Source organism: Lepidochelys olivacea (assembly GCF_965140295.1).
Source record: "Lepidochelys olivacea isolate rLepOli2 genome assembly, chromosome: 3".
Classification (NCBI taxonomy): Eukaryota; Metazoa; Chordata; order Testudines; family Cheloniidae; genus Lepidochelys; species Lepidochelys olivacea.
Window position 1 is genome coordinate 112,536,939 of NC_140413.1, and position 20,511 is coordinate 112,557,449.

At 39.8% G+C, this 20,511-nt stretch overlaps 1 protein-coding gene across 4 annotated transcripts in view; it reads left to right on the forward strand.

The window, feature by feature from the left end:
- Window positions 1-20,511, forward strand: part of STXBP5 (syntaxin binding protein 5) — a 182,260-nt gene that overhangs the window by 116,198 nt on the left and 45,551 nt on the right. For all 4 annotated transcript variants that reach the window (XM_084625143.1, XM_084625144.1, XM_084625145.1 and 1 more), the window contains 7 exons: window positions 150-297; window positions 380-447; window positions 3,065-3,105; window positions 4,790-5,010; window positions 6,009-6,187; window positions 9,864-9,989; window positions 12,760-12,911. In XM_084625143.1, coding sequence (XP_084481269.1) covers window positions 150-297; window positions 380-447; window positions 3,065-3,105; window positions 4,790-5,010; window positions 6,009-6,187; window positions 9,864-9,989; window positions 12,760-12,911 — 935 coding nt within the window. The remainder of the gene's footprint in view (window positions 1-149; window positions 298-379; window positions 448-3,064; window positions 3,106-4,789; window positions 5,011-6,008; window positions 6,188-9,863; window positions 9,990-12,759; window positions 12,912-20,511) is intronic.

The following is a 20,511-nucleotide window of genomic DNA, read 5'->3' on the forward strand; positions in this document are numbered from 1 at the left end:
CTATTTCTTTAACTTACTTGGCAGATAGTAAAATTATACAAATATTTTTTAAGTAAATTGACAGGCTTCAGTGCTTCATGTGTATTCTGGATCAAATTGACCACTTCTCTTTTGTTGGATTAACATTTTTTCCCTTTTCTCCAATAAAGGTATCCTATATTTGAGAATCCCTATCCTTTGAATATACATGAATCTCCTGTTACCTGTTGTGAATATTTTGCTGATTGTCCTGTGGACCTCATTCCTGCACTTTATTCAGTTGGGGCTCGACAGAAACGTCAAGGTTACAGTAAAAAGGTAGGTATAGGGTGCATATACTTATTTGATAATGCCAGTGTAAAGTGTCATTTATTTCAATCTGTTGTTATTAACCTTCTAGGAATGGCCTATCAGTGGAGGCAACTGGGGTTCGGTCACTCAGAGCTACCCAGAGATAATTATTACAGGGTAAGTGATAAGAGAGTATACTAACTTACTCAAAATAAGTAGAGTGCATTTTTATAGTTCATATTCACATAACCTATAGAAAACAAAATAATTTGTATGGGAGGGGTGAATAATTAATGGAATGTACAGAAAACTCATTATCTTAAAAACACCCTACAAGTAATAGCTTTTGAATGACACATTGAAAACATATGGTTAATATGTATCTATTACGTACACTGGGTGATGATATTCTGTCTGTGCAACCCTATCAAAGTGTTTGGAGTTAAAACAAAGTGAAGGCAACTATATGTTGAAAAAAGAAAAGGAGTACTTGTGGCACCTTAGAGACTAACCAATTTATTTGAGCATAAGCTTTCATGAGCTACAGCTCACTTCATCGGATGCATAATGTGGAAACTGCAGAAGACATTATATACAGAGAGACCATGAAACAATACCTCCTCCCACCCCACTCTCCTGCTGGTAATAGCTTATCTAAAGTGATCACTCTCCTTACAATGTGTATGATAATCAAGTTGGGCCATTTCCAGCACAAATCCAGGTTTTCTCACCCTCCGCCGCCGCCCCCCCCCCCCCCCCCACACACACACACAAACTCACTCTCCTGCTGGTAATAGCTTATCCAAAGTGACCACTCTCCCTACAATGTGCATGATAATCAAGGTGGGTCATTTCCAGCACAAATCCAGCAGAAGAGTGAGTTTGTGTGTGTTGGGGGGTGGGGGGGTGGGGTGAGAACCTGGATTTGTGCTGGAAATGGCCCACCTTGATTTTCATACACATTGTAAGGAGAATGGTCACTTTAGATAAGCTATTACCAGCAGGAGAGTGAGTTTGTGTGTGTGTGGGGGGGGGGGGGTGTGAGAGAACCTGGATTTGTGCTGGAAATGGCCCAACTTGATTATCATACACATTGTAAGGAGAGTGATCACTTTAGATAAGCTATTACCAGCAGGAGAGTGAGGTGGGAGGAGGTATTGTTTCATGGTCTCTGTGTATATAACGTCTTCTGCAGTTTCCACAGTATGCATCCGATGAAGTAAGCTGTAGCTCACGAAAGCTTATGCTCAGATAAATTGGTTTGTCTCTAAGGTGCCACAAGTACTCCTTTTCTTTTTGCGAATACAGACTAACACGGCTGTTACTCTGAAACCTGTCTATATGTTGAAAAAAGAACCATAGCCTCATGCAAAAGCAGGATGGGAGCAGAATCTTTGTTACCAACTTGCTTTTGTGGGAGATTCTCATCTCATTGTCAGATAATTTGTAGCCAATTACTAAAATACCTGATATATTGTTGCATATTACATAATATTTCTAGAAACAACAAGTTACTTATGCTCTTTGCAAAAAAAAATACACTTTTTCTTCCTGGATTCCTTCATTGTACTTTCTTGTCTGTAGTATCCATCATTGTTACAATAACAGAATCATTGAATTGTAGGGTGGAAGATGCCACATGTCATCTAGTCCATCCCCTCATGCTAAGGCAGGACCAAGCATACATAGACCATCCCTGAGAAGTGTTTGTCTAACTTGATCTTAAAAACCTCCAACAGGGATTCCACAACCTCCCTAGCTAACCTGATCTCGTGCATAACTATTGTTATAATTATAACTATAATATTATAATTCCAGTCAGGAGGTGTATCCACTAGAATAAGCTGCCACCCTCAAATATATTGCATTCGCTTGTTGTCACTAATTCTTAGATATATTTTCCTTTGCTATTTACAACTCTTTGATAATGTTTAAACTATTTTAATTTACGTCATAGGCTTCCTTGAAACACTGCTTTTAAATATATGTTCATGTTTAGATAGCTGTTGAGTTCAGTAATCAAAGGATTACCAACCTGTCAGTCTTTTTCTTTTAAATAAGTCCCAACAACTCCACTCTAAAGGAGTAGCAGGAAAAACAGTCAAAAGGGATTCTGAAAGACCAGGCAGGACAGCATTGGAAGAACGTGAGCAGAACAAAACATTTATTATTGTATATTTCTTTAGCACCCAAACACACCAATCAGAATTAGGAACCCATTGAGCTAGGCATTGCACAGAAATTCAGAAGGATGCTGTCCCTGCTTAGAAGATCTGAGTCTGTGACTTTATGCAATGCTTCTGTAGAACATGCTGGTCCCAGCATATTAGAGAGACAAGGTGGGTAAGGTAATATGTTTTATTGGATCAACTTCCTGTTGCTGAAAAAGACAAGCTTTTGAGCTTGGTTCAGTAAAAGGTACTACTTCATCTACCGTGTCTCCCTATTAGTCTGTGATGGACATTTTCAGAGGGGCCTAAACAAATTAGATGCCTGTGCCTAATCCCTATTGAACTTGAATTGATTTGGGCACACAACTCTCTTAGAAAAATTCAGAACTCTTAAAATGTCTCCAGCTGTGTACCAGAAATTGAGGCACCTGAAATCACTAAGCACTTCTTTGCCATCGTACCTACTGGTAGTGCAACAGAGGCATAATGCTAATCAGAATATGATAGCTCTGTGGTTTATGCTAAATCATTAATGTAATCTAGTCTAAATCTTCCCTACTCATTACTAACCCCCTTATTTTTTCCAAGAACATGTTTTTTAATGTTTTTTTTTTATTTCATAGGCATGCTGATGGGTCAATCAAGTTTTGGGATGCCTCTGCAAGTAAGTATTTTGAATAATTATCATAACTTACTCAGACAGCCGAAGAGTTCCCTAAACTTGCATGCTTCTGCTGTATAATTGCTGGCAAGCTGTCCTCATGTTATCTGCTTCACACACTGTCAGTGCCTTATGTTAATCTTTGAATTGTAATAGACTTAACTTGGGTCTATTAATTTTTTTTAATAGTTTAGTGTTTGATTTTTACTCCCCAAAAGAAAACTAATTATTGGAGCAGGCTGGGAATGGGAAATTTGACATTCTTAAAACCTCTGTCTTATTTTCCTGGAGGTCTCCTCTATTGGCACATAGGTATAAGAGAGGAGAAGGGCAGGAAAACAGTGGAATTTTAGTGAGGCATCTCTGTCTATATCAGGGGTCGGCAACCTTTGAGAAGTAGTGTGCCAAGTCTTCATTAATTTAAGGTTTCGCATGCCAGTAATAAATTTTACGTTTACAGGGCCCCCCCGACGGAACCCCAGACTGGCAGCGGGCTGAGCAGTGCCGACGGCTGGGACCCCGCTTGGCAGGGGCCGGCAGATGGAACCCCAGACCGGCAGCGGGCTGAGTGGCTCAGCCTGCTGCCGGTCTGGAGTTCTGTCTGCTGCCCGCGCTGCCAGTCTGGGGTCCTGGCTGCCGGCCCCGCTCATCCTGCTGCTGGCCTGGATGGACGGAAACCTGAGCCGGCAGCACGCTGAGCGGGGCCAGCAGAAGGGACTCTGGCTGGCAGGGGCTGGTGGACAGAACCCCAGACGAGCAGCATGGGCGGAAGATGAAACTCCAGACTGGCAGCGCACTGAGCTGCTCAGCCTGCTGCCAGTCTGGGGTTCTGTCCGCCCGCCCCTGCCAGCCGGGGTCCCGGCCGCCAGCCCCGTTCAGCCCACTGCCGGCCTGGGGTTCCATCCATCCAGGCCAGCAGCGGGCTGAGTGGGGCCGGTGGCCGGGACCCTGGCTGGCAGCAGAGTGCCACTAAAAATCAGCTCGCGTGCCGCTTTTGGCACGCGTACCGCAGGTTGCTGACCCCGATCTATATTTTGTTCTTTCTAATGCAAAAAGTAACAAATGTATATTTATAAAATATAAGTTCATGATAAATAATAGCAGCTAGAAATAGTTGTTTCCCACAATTCTTGCTAGCAAAGCACAGAAATGAATTAAGTTCATCCATAAATGCATCCAAATAATTCAGTGGTCCTAAGGTTAGAAAGTAAACTATTTCTGATACAGTTTTGAATTAGAAGAGCATTGTTGACACTAGTATGCAAATAAGTACATACACATATTTAGGGTCATGTTGTGTCATTGGTATTCAAGCACAGCTCAAAAGGAAGTTGTTTATCCTTTATATGTTGTTAGGAGTACTACATTTTTTGCTGCATGGATATCCTGTTTTGTAACTCTTCCATCTTCACCTGATTTCTTTCTAGGAAAAATTAACTGATTTTAGCCGAGTTTAATGAAGTTCTAAGGGCTTTTTCCTTTTTAAATGTCTAAATGTGGATATATTTTCATGAAAGAACTGAGAATGTTAACACTGTGTAACCCTGCTTCTATGCATCCCTCTTGCTGAAAATTGTTTGGGAACCTTTGTAAAGGGAAAAAGGCGACAAAAAGGAGAAATGAATTCGAGAAAGATATCTGTTTAAATTGAAAACTAACTTTGTTGTATATTCTTATTTATTCCTAGTAACACTGCAAGTACTTTACAAGCTTAAAACAGCTAAAGTATTTGAAAAATCACGAAGTAAGGATGACAGGCCAAACACAGATATAGTAGATGAAGATCCATATGCCATTCAGATCATCTCATGGTGTCCAGAAAGTAGGATGCTGTGCATAGCAGGAGTTTCTGCACATGTCATTATTTACAGGTTCAGCAAACAGGAAGTGACAACAGAAGTCATTCCGGTAATACTATCACTTTTTTAATTGTATGGATTTCGGCTGTAGTAGAAATATATTGATGATTTGGATTTTTATCATGATTCATCCTGTTGGTTAAATTTTCATAGGTAGGAGATCTTCAAAACTAGGAGCAGCTTCTTGCAAAAAAAAAAAAAACTGAATAAAAGTTTTACTACCCTATTTATATCTTTCTATAGGAGTTGGATGTGTGTTGTTAATAGGCCCAATTCAGCAAACCACTAAAGCACCTGCTTAACTTTAACTTCATTGGCACTTAAGCATTCCTCTACCAGTTGCTAGTCAGGTTCTAGGTTAAAGGTTTTGGTTCTAATTTAAAAAGCAATTGATGGATCAAGCCCAAGCTGCATCAAAGGTCAAATTTCAATCCCTGAACCACTGCTTTGGGTGAGATCAGGAGACAAAGTATTCTCAAGGGGATCTGGCAATAGAACACTCGCCATTCAAACACCTCTTTTATTCCACTCTGAACCTCCCCCATTCATAGGCCCTGACTTTCAAAGGTATTTAGGTGTTGCTGCAAGTTCAGTGTCACAATGCCTAGCTGATTTAGGAGCCTAAATCTGTTAGGGGATTTAGGCACCTAAGAGTCAAAATCCCATGGACTGTTAAGGGATTTTGGCTTCCAAGTACCTAAATCCCTTCTGAAAATGAGATTTAGGCAAATCAGTTAGGCATTATGACACTGAGTGCAGCAACACCTAAATATCTTTAAAAATCTGAGCCTTGGCCCTTATATATGTAGTATTTCATTTTTGTTCAGCAAAGAGCTGCAAAAAGTGATATTTTTGAACTGCTTTTCTGTACAAAAGCTGGCCTGACATACTGATTGTCCATTTGAGTTTTTATTAGCACTTTGCTTAATTCACATATACATTTCTGTGGCTTTCAAGAGGCAAATGTGGGAATCAAAGGAGAGTGGTTTTCATCAAGAAGAAAGATAGTGTATTTTATTGTTGCTTTTGCTTTGGTTTAATTTACAGATGCTTGAAGTACGGCTGTTGTATGAAATAAATGACATAGACTCTCCAGATGGTGAGCAAGCGCCACCGTTGCCAACTCCAGGCACAGGTTCCAATCCTCAGTCCATTGCCCCCCAGTCACATCCATCTACGAGCAGCAGCTCATCTGATGGGCTCCGTGATAATGTCCCATGTTTAAAGTAAGTGTAAGAACATGGAAAGTTTATGGTGCACTTTTGTTTATAATATTGTATCTTCTTCTTTTCATTGATCATAAACTTGATAAGACTATACTGACATAAGTGCTTGTGTGCATTCATATTGCGACAGAAAATCTATCATAGCCTTTGGACAATCCTATACTGACGAAGGCAACATTTTGCAAGCTTGTGAAAGTTGAGCCCCATTTCAGGAATCTGAAACCTATCAAGAGCACAAGAATACCCCACCCTCCATGCACATATGCACACATACAGAAACCTTGCCATCTGTTGTTTAAGAGTACATATCGTAATTTTACATACCCTGTTCCTAGTTGGTCTTTAATGCCCCCTCAGTGGCCATGCTCCACACTTAGGGAAATGCTGATATAAATCATAATATACGTGCTCTCCTTTCTAAAATGTTTTGATGAGAAAATAGTTAAGTGTTGACACCGGTATCATGGTAGCTGATTTCACATCCATTGAAATGAATGGGGCTGTTCACACCACAGAATTGTTATCTAAGGCTCTCTGCAGCCTCAGGGAGACATGTCTACATTGGTTACACTTGGTTCATGTTTTTAAAATTTTTATTTGCAACCATACTAATTAGTTTAAACTGGATACAAATAAGTCTGAGACTCTGGAGAACAACTGAGACCTCTTTTTTGCACACACTCACTCACGCACACACACCACATGCTCTTCAAGCCCTGCTAGGTGTTGTGACGCAAACTTTGGGAAACATTGGTCTGAAGGATGGAATAGATGACCTGTTCTAATGGAACTTTTCAGATCTGTTTTCTGACATTAGAAGTGATCATAGATGTATCATCTGTTCCATCGGTTAATTGTAAATACTGTAACAAACATGATTTTTTTATGTGAGTTCATTCGAGAGCGTAGTGATTGTCTGTCTGGTTTCACCCGCATATGAACTTAAAGTAGCACTTGATCCTGCCAGAACAACAGATGCAGTCATATCTCCACAGCTTTGATGGTCATACTCCTGACAAGACACCTTTCAAGATCCATTGTTCCTACAATGCCAATACCATTGTACCTACCTAGCATAACATGTGATGTTCCTCAGCTAGTGCACTGCATGCCCCAAGAACAAATATGGGACTGAAACCAGACAATCACTATTCTCTTGATTGAACTCACACACAAAAATAAGACAAAAACACCATATCACTTCTGGGTGAACACTTTTCACACAGCAATCCCTTTATATCTGACCTCTCAGTTCTCATCCTCAAAGGAAATCTGCACAAAAACTTCAATTGTTCTCTAAGGAAATCTGCACGACACCTTCAAAAGATGAGCCTGGAGCTTAAATTCATAACTTTGCTAGATATGAAAAATCATGGACTTGGTAAAGACACAGATTTATGGCTCATTACAAAAATCTATAACCCACTAACCCTCCCCCACAGCTGCCTTCCCCCCTCCTTTTCACTGCCATGACTGGAGAGGTGTTAACAGGCCACTTAAAATTATAGGGTTAGAAGGGACGGCAAGGTCATCTAGTCTAACTCCCTGCCAAAATGCAGGATTTGTTGTGGCTAAACCATGCAAAACAGATGGCGATCAAGCCTCCTTTTGAAAACCTCCAGTGAAGCAGTTTCCACAACCTCCCCAGGCAGTCTGTTCCATTGTCCTACTATTCTTACAGTTAGGAAAATTTTTCTGAGATTTAATCGAAATATGCTATGCTGTAGCTTGAACCCATTGCTCTTGTCCTGCTCTTTGTGGCAAGAGAGAACAACTTTTCTACGCTTCACCTTGAATTGTCCTTTGAAACGTGTTAACTACTTATGCTTATCTGTTCCACCTTCTATTTAGTTGTGACATTCTGAGTATATTTCCCAGACCTGAAGAGGAGCTCCGTGTAAGCTCACAAGCTTGTCTCTGTCACTGACAGAAGTTGGTCCAATAAAAGATATTGCCTCACCCACTTCGTCTCTCTAATACCAGCTACTGTTCACTTGAGGAATCAGGAGTGGAGTGAGGGTTCCCAATTTGTACCCTGCTAAAGGCAGTGTTGTTATGCCTCTAGATCACCATATTTAACCTGAGGACAATACCAATTAAAAATCCTCACTTGCAGATATAATATTTAGATTGGCATGTGCTTTAGCTGCCAAGTTGTAAAAGTAAACACGCCATCTTAGTTTGCAATCCTGGGTTAAATCCACAGCCTAAAAACTGATTCTGTGGACACACTTGTTTTCTATGTGTGGGAGCTCTTTCATGCCCTACCAATATATTGAATTGCAGAATATAAAGCACTAACTTACATAATAAAATACTCCTATTGTATTTTTGGTTGAGCTGTGAGTACGAAGGTCTTGCACTCAACTCAGCAGCATTTCTGCTCTCTGTATGTAATACCATAACTTCTGAACACAGCATCCACTCCATTCCATAATTTCAGGGAATGTTCTTGGCAACAGTGGATCTTGGAGAAAATTGGATCTCCAACAGCACTTTGGATCTTGGAAAAAATTGGAAAACTGAAAAGGGATACATGGGGGGCACGTGGAGCACCTGTCCTCTGCCCCTGCCACAACTTCAGGCACCTCTGCAATTGTCTGTAAATCAAGCAACTGGTTGATGGCACTCATTCATGCCTTCCAGCAGAACAATAGCCCATCTCATCTCTGACTGTCCTCCCAATTAAGTTTAACTTGTTGCTAGCCTATCTCTAACTGAAAGAAGATAAGTAATAATGGGGAGTTGGAGGTGGTGCAAAGGAGGATTGGGGACATACACATAGCCTCTTGCACGGGAGGGAGAATAGGGACCGTGGAATGGGGAAAGAGGGGCAAGCAGAGAGGTCCTGCCATGGGAGGAAGATTGGAAGAGCCTTGAATGGGGGGAGGGAGGAAAGGAGGCACACACAACCCTGGTGTGGGGAAGATTGGGGACTCCAGGTATAGGGAAAGGGGGATGCACATAGAGCCTTTGTCATGGGGCGAGAATGGGAGACTCTGATATTGGGGGTGGGATATTCGGAGATCCTGGTATATGAGAAGGGGTATGCCTAGAACTCCTGGCAGGGAGATTGAGAAACCCTAAAGTGGGGGAGAAAAGAGAATGGAGGGTACACACAGAGCCTGTGACTTGTTGAGAAGTGGGGGACCCTTGAATGGGAGGGTATTCAAAACTTCTGGTGCTACCAATTCTCTATGGGCTTGTGGCCTTCTGTCATACCAGCAGCCTTTGCCTGAAAGCCCCTGCCTACCTCAGTTAGTCATACATACACATCATATTCAGATCCCTCCTCAATATAAACTTTTTACATTAAAGCTTCAATTCCTAATTCTCCCCTCTTAGAAACACAGAATCCGTGACATGATTTCTCTACTAAAGCCACCATACGATACTAGTGCTGTTTACCCTTGTCCTGCACTTTCCCGTCCCTCAGTGTTTAGAATCATTACTCAGGTTGTTTTAAGTAGTAAATCTAAGTATCATCACAAATAATGGGAATTAAGGTGAATTAACTTTTGGTGCATTATTCTTATTTATATTGTGTGTATTCATTTGGTAGATTGCAATATTCAGTAATTCTCAGTTTCCCTGCCTTGTACAAGTTAATGAGATCCTATTGTATCAAAGTGGAGAGATGAATATAAAGACATTATACATTGTATTTATATTGCAGAATAAAAAGCTCTCCCCTCAAACAGTCTGCAGGCTACCACATTGAACTGGTTATTCAACTGGTATGGGTGAGTGGAGAACCTCCACAGCAGATAACCAGTTTGGCAGTGAACTCTGCCTATGGCCTGTAAGTATATTCTGTACTTTTTACTAGTTTTCTAATAAATTTCACTAGAGTGGCTGTCATCTAAAAAGTCAACATTTGTTTATACCGACTATGTAGGAATATTGGAGATGCCATCAGTTTTCCTCTATTCTTAAAGTAAATAGATGCAATACTTGTATATAAAATCATGAGTGGTGTGGAAAAAGTGAATAAGGAAAAGTTATTTACTTGTTCCCATTATATAAGCACTAGGGGCCACCAAATGAAATTAATGGGTAGCAGGTTTAAAACAAATAAAAGGAAGTTCTTCACTCAGCACACAGTCAACCTGTGGAACTCCTTGCCTGAGGAGGTTGTGAAGGCTAGGACTATAACAGGGTTTAAAAGAGAACTGGATACATTCATGGAGGTTAAGTCCATTAATGGCTATCAGTCACGATGGGTAAGGAATGGTGTCCCTAGCGTCCATTTGTCAGAGGGTGGAGATGGATGGCAGGAGAGAGATCACTAGATCATTACCTGTTAAGTTCACTCCCTCTGGGGCACCTGGCATTGGCCACTATCGGTAGACAGGATACTGGGCTGGATGGACCTTTGGTCTGACCCAGTATTGCCTTTATGTTCTATAGTAACAGGTGGTATCTTTTGGCACATATTGACTTTTTAATGGTAACCATGATAATTAGTCATTTAAAGTATGTTTATAAACCTGGATTTATAAACCGATACTGAATATCCTAAACTAATCTATTTGAATTTATTTAAAAAAAAAACCACATAAAAACATTCAGCATAGCCAGACAAGCATCTTAAAGGATGACAGGAGACATTAGATATGGGTTTAATCAGGTCACAACTTTATTATTGACAGATGTCTGGGACTAACCCGGCAGATAAAATGTGTGCAGTGCACATGCAAAATTTATGTCCCTCCAGCAGATTCACTGCCGGGACCTTGCCAATTCCAGGGTGGGAGGGCCTTCCACAGCTACCCCCTATTTATCCAGATCCCTCCAGCAATTCCCTTGCTGGGACCTTACTGACCACGCCCCCTCGTAGGAGGGGGTTAAGGTGGACTATAATGATGGGGGGGTTTGGCTCCCTGCTGTACCAATCATTGGAGTCCCCAACTGCCCCCGGCTTGCTCAAGCACTTCTCCTTAATTCCTTTTCCGAGACATTTTTTCATTCTTTTGTGCCTTAATTTATGGAGTACCTGCACTGAACATCCGCTATACACTTAAATAAAGAGTTGCAACATTTGGCCTACCACCTGTCATGCTGTGCATGAACTGAGCCTACCTGAACCTGCTGCGAGGAAGGCGAAAAAACCCCCACTTCACCTGGCCAATATGGTGGTAAGGGAAAAATTCCTTCCCAGACCCCCTTAGTGTGGCGGCTAGCGTAATATCCACACCAGATACAGCTAAACACCCAGCATATTTGTGACCTAATTAGGGAGGGTGGGTGGGTGCTGCCTAGCCTGTTCTGAGTAAAGGGAGGGAGGGGCAAGGCCCACTGACCTTTTCAAACACTACATTCCTATGTGGTGAGTCATTTACCACGCTGACTGCTCTTTCCAGCCGCTTTACGTCTTCCCTCCTTCCCCAAGCCAGAAAGCATTGTCGCTTTCTCCTGGCCAACCAGACAAACTCCTCCCTGCTTAAGTGCAGGGTGGCGATTCTCTGAACAGAATTTGAAAGTTATATGTAAAGTTTAAATGTTTTTAGTTACATGAACAGTGTAATTTTCAGATTTCAGATTTTTTTTGTGCACCAAAAATCTTAAAATGTACAGAGTTGTATGTGAGTTTGTGTGTAATAGATTTAAAAGAATCCTGTCCAGCTGCCTTGTTTTAGCTAAGAGCAAGTTATAAGTTCATTAAAATAGAGATTTCTAAAAGGAACTTCAGTAGACCTTTTCCTCATAGTAATGGTAGTTATTCTCACTAAAATAATAAAGTAAATGACCAAAAGGAATTGTATTGGCAGCATTAGAGAGAGTACATTTTGCATCCATTATAGTGAAGGGAACAGTGTCTCGGGGGTTGGAAGGGGGCTTCTTTGAGAGAATCTTTCATTAGGAAATTTGCCCAATTATTTGGCCTATGGTAATTATATCTATTTATATAACACCATAAATGTATATTGAACTTCCAAAAAAAAAAAAAAAAGGTATACAGGGAAATGTAAATTCTAGAGATGAAACTTAACTGTGGAAGAAAAGCATCTACTGTAAAAAAGTGTATTTTATAAAATGAGTTGTAGAAATTCTTTCTGATTTAAATTTGCTCATTTTGCAAATAAAATGATCGTTCTGCTAAATGCCAGCTCTACAAACCCCAGTTAGAATCTGGATATTATTAGAGATTCCTTTAGACTCAAATATCAGCAATTGTGTTGTTGATGAACAAGTCATAATTAAATCCAGTTAATTGTCACATAGCTATCTATGTTGGCTCTGCAGAGTCAAACAGGAGTAAAAACCATTCAAATTCTCTCTTTGGTAAGTGAACTCTGTAGCTACAGGAAGCTGGTTTATTGAGGAGAAAGTACTATTTTTAGTCACTTTCTAGAGCAGTGAACTGCACTTTAAAATATTAGTTCACACAAGTATTTATTTTTTTTAATCCTTTTTCAGGTTCATTCAAAAGATCCATTTAAAATAAAAAGTGTTTTTATAATTTTTTGTCAAGGACAGTACTACATACGAGAATAAAAACAATAGCAACATTTGACTTATTAGCAACTTTATTGGAGCCTTAATCTTTCCTCCTACTCTTCTTCTTCCAGAGTAGTTTTTGGCAATTGTAATGGTATTGCAATGGTTGATTACCTGCAGAAGACAGTGCTCTTGAACCTTGGCACCATTGAATTGTATGGCTCTAATGATCCCTATCGTAGGGAACCTCGATCTCCTCGCAAATCTCGGCAACCATCAGGAGGTAAGAATCGTTGGATGTTGCATTTCAACAACGGTATCTTTCTCCATAACTCATAGTTGGGCTGTCAGTCACCACTTTGAATATAAGCACATTAGCAACACAAAATGTATATTTTTGTATGTATGTTACATGTCTGATCTTTGAGAATAATTAATGGAACATTGGTTTGTATTCGCATTCTCATACGTGATGATTCTTCACAATTCAATATCTTGAATCAGAGGTATCTGAGAGGATCTATGCTAGATCCCTCCTGCATTTTTGTCCCATCCTCCCTGACTGACCCCAGATGTCATTTTTCTCTTGTTGTTAAGTTGTATTTGTGATATGAGACTAAGCTTTGTTGTAGACTGAGCTTTATGGTGGGGAAGTACTTGCTGTTTTTATTGTGATCAATCGTGTTTTTAATTTGTGTTAAAAGCACCTTAAGCAACAGCTAGACAAGCATTGTACACATTCATAGAAGTATAAATTAAACACAAAAGTTATAAGAACTTTAAAAGATCTTAATTAAATAACCAACATAGCTTTATAATTGTCAGAGTTTTGTAAATATGCCTAGATAATATCCTGCAATTTCCCTGTCATGTCTGCTCTCCCCACCAATCTTCTCACACTTACGTATACCACTTTTCTCAGCATAGAAGGGACATCACAACTGGCTACCTTTGCTTCTGCTGCTATCAGTTTAAAATTTCTTATCACTAGGAATGTCCATAATTATCTGGCCTCATGGAATATTGTGCTCTTCTCAGAGGGGAAACCTCAGGGTATGAAATATAAATGGATATTTTAAATTTGTAAATCCAAACTTGTAAAATAGGTCGTGTCAAAAAATTAGGTGTGGAGGGGAGGAGTTGAAATCGCTATTCTGTTTTTCTTAAATTGCTGTGACCTTTGTTCAAATTCTTCATATAATTTCTGAAATAAAAACAGCTAATATTTTTGAAAAACAACTTTTTGTTCAGCTTAGTTACATGGTGGATTTTTTTAAATGAAAAAATGTTATTTTGAAAATGATAAAGTGTGCATGAAAAAAATTGTTACCTCAAAATGGCCACTTCTCAGTGAAAAAGGAATTATTTGAAAAATTTCATCCAGTGATAGTTTTGGTTCAGATGAAATGAGCCAGGAGAAGATTCAAGCATCTTCTTCTTTTATCTCAAGTGTTTCACACTGTGGCAGGATACCTGGGGAACAACCTGGAATTGTGGGATCGCTGTGCCCCCTTAATTCTCCGACCTAGGGTGTCTCACAAAGCTATGCCAGTGATAAGTAACAAAACCCCTCCAGATGCTGTGATCACTCAGCCGTCAGTATGTAGAGCCACACACCCAGCTAAATTGCATGAATAATCCCTGAGCCACTCATGAATTTTACAGAGAGAAGCACCAGCCAATCACCCCAGCTCCCAGCCTTGAACCCCTGAAATATACTGTCTTACACTGCTCAAGGTTCATAGGAAAGTTGACATGCACCAGCCTTTGTAATCTGAGCTGAGATTCCCCAAGTACTTCAACCAAAAACACACTGTTTCAGGTAAAATACAATATAAAACAGATAATTAACTACAGAAAGACAGATTTTAAGTGATTATAATTAGCGGTCTTAGAGATCAAAGTTTGTTACCTTAGAATTTACACTAAGTTTCTATTTTTATTTCTAACTTTAACAGACTAAGCAAGATTTTAATCAAGCTGTCTCTCACCCTAACAGATGTTTACAGTTCCTCAGTACACAGACTGGACTCCCTTCCAGCCTGGGACTTATCTCCCTAGTTTTCAAGTCTTTGTCTTCCAGAGGATCTTACAGGTGTTGAGATGGATGGGGGAGGAGAAAGAGAGACAAGTGGTGCTGTTACGGTCCCCTTTTTATACTTTCTTCCAGCAGCTAGAAAAATCCTTGCTGTGACATGGGGGGGTCAGGCAGTCCCTATTGGTCACACAGTCCCCATTGTATACCTGCCTTCTCTGGGAAGACTCTGGGATAGTAGATGAGCCTTTAATACCTGTCTGGACCATGATGGTTGCTTCTTTGTTGCAACTGAAAGCTGTGGGTGTTTCTCACAACATATAGGAAAACTTTATAACTTCACATACAGTGATAGTATATTCAATCTGATAGGATATTAAGGTTCAACAGATCAATACTTTTTAAATGATACCTCAGAAGGCATACTTTGTACAAAATCTATCATAATCCTATGACGGAGGTGAATATGGGGGCTTCAGGTTGCTATCTTGAGGTACAGTGTCACATATGCACCATTCTTTTTTTAGATTTATAGATGCTGTAACTGAGGTAGGTATTTCTTGATAGTAAATCATTGGTTTGAGAAACATCAAAATAAATACAAAATGAAGTTCAGTAGTTGAACTGTGAACGCAAAACTAAGAAAAGCACCAATTGCTGCTTGTATTACCTACTGTATTATAAAGCATTTCAAAGATTTTTAGTCCTTTATTTTCCTTAATGGATAGACGTTTCATTTTAAAAGAACAGAAACTTCCCTCCTCACCTCCATGGGATATGATCAAAACAGGCAGTCTGATAGGCTTAATATTTTAGGTTCTTAGGGAAAAATGTTAGTAATCTTTAATACTGCTTTTATATAGTCAGATTACAAGTCACTCTAGGAGATGCTAGAAACTACTTGTTTAGTGCTCTTGGTCTTTGTCACTGTAACATCTTGCCAGCATGATTAACTGAACCGTTCTTTCACATCTGTGTACATGTTTATTAGCTGAAATATCCAGTACGGCTCATAAAGATAATGAAAAGAGAATCTTCACTTGTGTGAATCTTGACTTGTAGTGTGAATTCAGATATTTAGACTTTTTTTTTCTTCAGACTTTAGTTGCACTTACTAACAGTTTGTCTGCCTGGCAAAAGCATTATATAATCCTGATTATTCAAGTTATTCAGTAGGTTTTTCTGTCTCAAACACACTATGTTTGTGTCTAGTCTTTCCTTTTTTCATTGCTTCATTAAGGTATGCTGACTGTGGCTCCTTGTATGTGCGGCCTTTTTAACTTCTATTCAGAGTCTGTGAAAAAACTTCACACCTCTCATATAAGTCAGTCATTTAATGGCAATAAAATATTTTTGAACATCTGGATTTGATGTAAATAACTTGCTGTTCACACACCATGAATTTTTTGTTAGTCCATTTAAATAACTGTCCAGTTTTAGAAAGTGGTGGTGTAGCTGTGTCAGTCCCAGGATATTAGACACAAGGTGGATAAGTGTAATATCTTTTCTCACCAACAGAAGTTGGTCCAATAAAGGATATTACCTCACCCACCTTATGTCTCTAGTTTTAGAAACTGATTTTGGCATGATTTGTTCAATCATATACGTGTATCATATCTTTTACTTGTGGCACCACCGAAATACATTTGGTTGAGGGCAGGATTCCCCAGATACAGGAACTGTGAAAGATCGTCATAAGACTGCCTCCTTAGGACTCCCTAATGAGCCCAAGCATGCGTGGCTGGAGCTCACAGTACATCTAGGCAGGGCCATAGCACACAGCACTGCAGAGATGCAGGGCAGCACTATAGCACATAGGGCACCCCCAGGAGGCTGCCATGATTTAGACAGACCCACAGAACTGAATAAAATGTTAGACCTGCTCCAGCCCCCAGAATACTCCATAATCAAGTGGGTGCAAAGCAAGCATAAAACCCTTCCCCAGGGCAGCTTATTCTGTGCTGTAATTCAAAAAGGCGCAACACAGAATCTCATTCTTGTTTTTTATTTTATTTTTTAAAACGAGGGAGAGGAGAATAACTGATCACATAGAAGACTGTTTTGTCTTATGAGAAGAAAGAGATGTACTTTAATTAAACTTTTTAAAAACTTGTTTGCTTGCTAAATTAATCTCTAGCTTTCAGCTGTTGGTATGTATTTTTTTGCCGGGAGAGAGGAAACTGTTCGAGCAACCATGCAATTACCTAATCCTTTGTATCCACTAAGGCATGTGGATCTCTGATAAATAAATCCATGTGCCTTAGTACGGATAATTAATTGAAGCCAAATGTTTAATCTCTACTAATGCAGATTTTATAGAAGAATATTTTAAAGAATGAAAAAGGTTTCCTCCAAACACACCAATAACATATTTTTTGTTTTTTTATCTTTTGTGGTCATCTCTAAGACAGAAGCACAATGCATACCAGTATAGAGATTAAAACAACGAGGAATCCTTGTGGCACCTCAGAGACTAACAAATTTATTTGGGAATAAGCTTTCGTGGGCTAAAACCCACTTTATCTGATTCATCAGTATAGAGATTGTTACATTTAACTTAATCTCTTATTACTTGCAAAAAATTACACAGCAATAGTGTTTCGTAATTGATAGTTTTATGTTTAAATAGAACTATCAAAGAAGTAAAATATCTTATAAGGTAGAGCTGTGTGAAATTATCAGAATTTTTTTTTATTTGCAGCATCCCTGACTCAAGTATAACCTGGTTTCAAAATGCAAAGTATTAACATGATCTTGTTTGAGCTTTGAAAGAAAGTGGTTTATTTGGAAAGTGGTTTTTGATGTGGAAATTTGATGTTTTTAAAAAATCTAAAAATTTAGTACTTGAAATGCATTTTTATGCCTAGCACATCTTCAGCAGCAGTAGTGTGCTCATAACCGACTTATGTTCTTCTTAGTAGTCTTGCTCTTACCCATCTCCCTCAAATAACCATTCATGTAAATTTACTGATACTATTGCTGCACGAAGAGAAACTGAAAATACCTTGATATTCTCTGCAATGGGAGCACCAGTTTCAAAATTTATTTTAAAATCATGGCATCACAACAACACAGATGTGTGTACTTTGAGTATGTAGCCAAGAGGATTTCTGGCCTTTTATCTCATTTAAGCAAACTAGGTTCAGTCAGCATGATGCTCTTGTGACAGCAAAACATACTGCTATTATACGTTAAAGCTGTTTCTTCCAGAGTTGGTAGGGATGAGAACTGCTGACAGAGGGGAGAAATCCCTTGTATTTTCATCAACCTCTTCCATTATGTTCTGTCCAAATGAAGGAACAAAATGAGCTATAAAAGGAAGGAGCTATAGCTGCCCTACCTCACTATCAGCCTTATGTCTGTGGTGTTTCTTTATATGTGTGTATTTTTTGTAGAAAGAACATTGATGTACTATGTAAAATGTATCAGTTAATGAATTAACAAGATGAACATTTTTTGGAATATTTTAAAAAGTTGGTGAAAAGTCAAAAGGTCTTATGTCATATGGCCTAGCATATGTGAGCCTGCATTTAGATGACACTGCTTGCCAGATTGCACCCGCATCCATTATAAGCCTGGCTAAAGTCCATCCATTCTCCTACAAAACATCAGGTGAGTATGAGTTGTGGTCCACCATACTACTCAGCATTATCAGCATTACTGTCAGTGGTCCTATCAGGACTGACCTGGTGGTTAATCCCAAAAACAGTAAGAAGGGTCTTCTCGCTTCCGCCTCCCACAACTGCACTGATTATGGATGTGTCTGGAACAGGTTGGGGTGCCCACCTGAATCACCTCCAGATACATGGAATATAGTCTGAAAAAGATGTGTCCCTTCACAAAACGTGTCAGAGCTGCAAGTGATCAGGTTACCTTGCTGCCTGTACTACAGAATTCCACGCCGCAGTTCTTAACAGACAACACATTTGCAATATATTACAGTGGAGTCCACTGAATACGTGGATATTGACAACATCCAGTTAATAACAAGATTTTGCCAGGAACCAATACTGTCCCATTGACTTTAATGTAAATGGTATGTAGGCAACAGCATACCATTTATTGACAACATTTTTTGAGAAAAAAGGACCCACCTCTACAGGCAGGTTTGTGAGACGGCAGCCAGGAAAGGAAATGTGGGGACATGCCTTCCCCAGCTGCAGTCCCATAAACCTGCTTGTGACCAGTACTCAGTCCCTCCCAGTGCTTCCTTCTGGGGCTGCATCCCTACAAACCTGGCTTTTCATTCAGGTACATAGAGCACCACCTTACCAGCAGTCTCTGTATGCCATCCACTTGTTCAGTTATGTTCAGTTTACTCACAGCCCACAGTAACCAGATTCCTGAAAGGGTTACTGCATACTTACTCATGCATCCAAGAACCCTCCTACTTGGAATCTTAATATTGTCCTTGCAAACCTCATGGAGCCCCCTTTTCAAGCCACTTTCTGAATGCTGCTTACACGACCTCACTCTCAAGATGATACTCTTAGTCGCTATCACTTCAGCTGCAGGGTCAGTGAACTCCAGGCTCTTATTGTTGATACCCCTTTACTCAACATTGTACAGGCATAAGGTGGTATTGAGACTTCATCCTAAGTTTATCCCTTAAGGGGTTTTGGAATTTTATTTGAACCAGTTTATCTGTTTTCTCCCCTAAACCTCACTCTTGTGGAGCGAAACCACTCCACAATTTGGACATTGAAAGGGTCTTGTTAAATTACAAAGCTCTTCATCCCGGCTTCTCATCTCTTTATTGCCATCTTTGGTGTTTTGAAGAGTCAAGCTTTCCTCTGCCAGAGAATATCAAAGTGGACCACATAGTGCATATCATTCTGCTATGAAATGGCTGATAAACCTTTCCCTCCAAATTTCAAAGGTCACTCTGTTAGTAGACAAGCTGCTTCCTCTGCCTGCTTCTGGAACATTCCCATGTCTGAAATCCATAAGGAAGCTGCCTAGAGTAATCCCCTGGCTTTTGTTAAGACCTATGCTCTTGACCTAGCTGCAAGACCAGATGCCAAGTTTGAAAAGGCAGTGTTAACATCACTGTAGTGGGGTAGAAACTCATAGTGCTTCTATAGTGCCCACCTATAAAAAGGGAAATAAGGACAACCCAGGGAATTACAGACCAGTCAGCTTAACTTCTGTACCTGGAAAGATAACGGGGCAAATAGTTTGCAAATTGATTGCTTAATACCTAGAAGATAAGGTGATAAATAACAGTCAGCATGGATTTGTGAAGAACAAATCATGTCAAACCAACCTGATAGCTTTCTTTGACAGGGTAACAAGACTTGTGGATGCGGGGAGGGGAAGTGTAGATATGGTATATATTGACTTTAGTAAGGCTTTTGATACCGTCTTGCATGATCTTCTCATAAACAAACTATGGAAATACAACCTAGATGGAGCTATTATAAGGTGGGTGCATAACTGGTTGGAAAATCATTCCCGGAGAGTAGTTATCAGCGATTCACAGTCATGCTGGAAGGGCATAACGAGGGGGTCCAGCGGGGATCGGTTCTGGGTCCAGTTCTGGTCAATATCTTCATCAATGATTTAAATAATGGCATAGAGAGTACACTTAAAGTTTGCGGACGATACCAAGCTGGGAGGGGTTGCAAGTGCTTTGGAGGATAAGATTAAAATTCAAAATGATCTGGACAAACTGGAGAAATAGTCTGAAGTAAATAGGATGCAATTCAATAAGGACAAATGCAAAGTACTCCACTTAGGAAGAGACAATTGGCTGCACACATACAAAATGGGAAATGACTGTCTTGGAAGTAGTATTGTGGAAAGAGATCTGGACGTCATAATGGATCACAAGCTAAATATGAGTCAA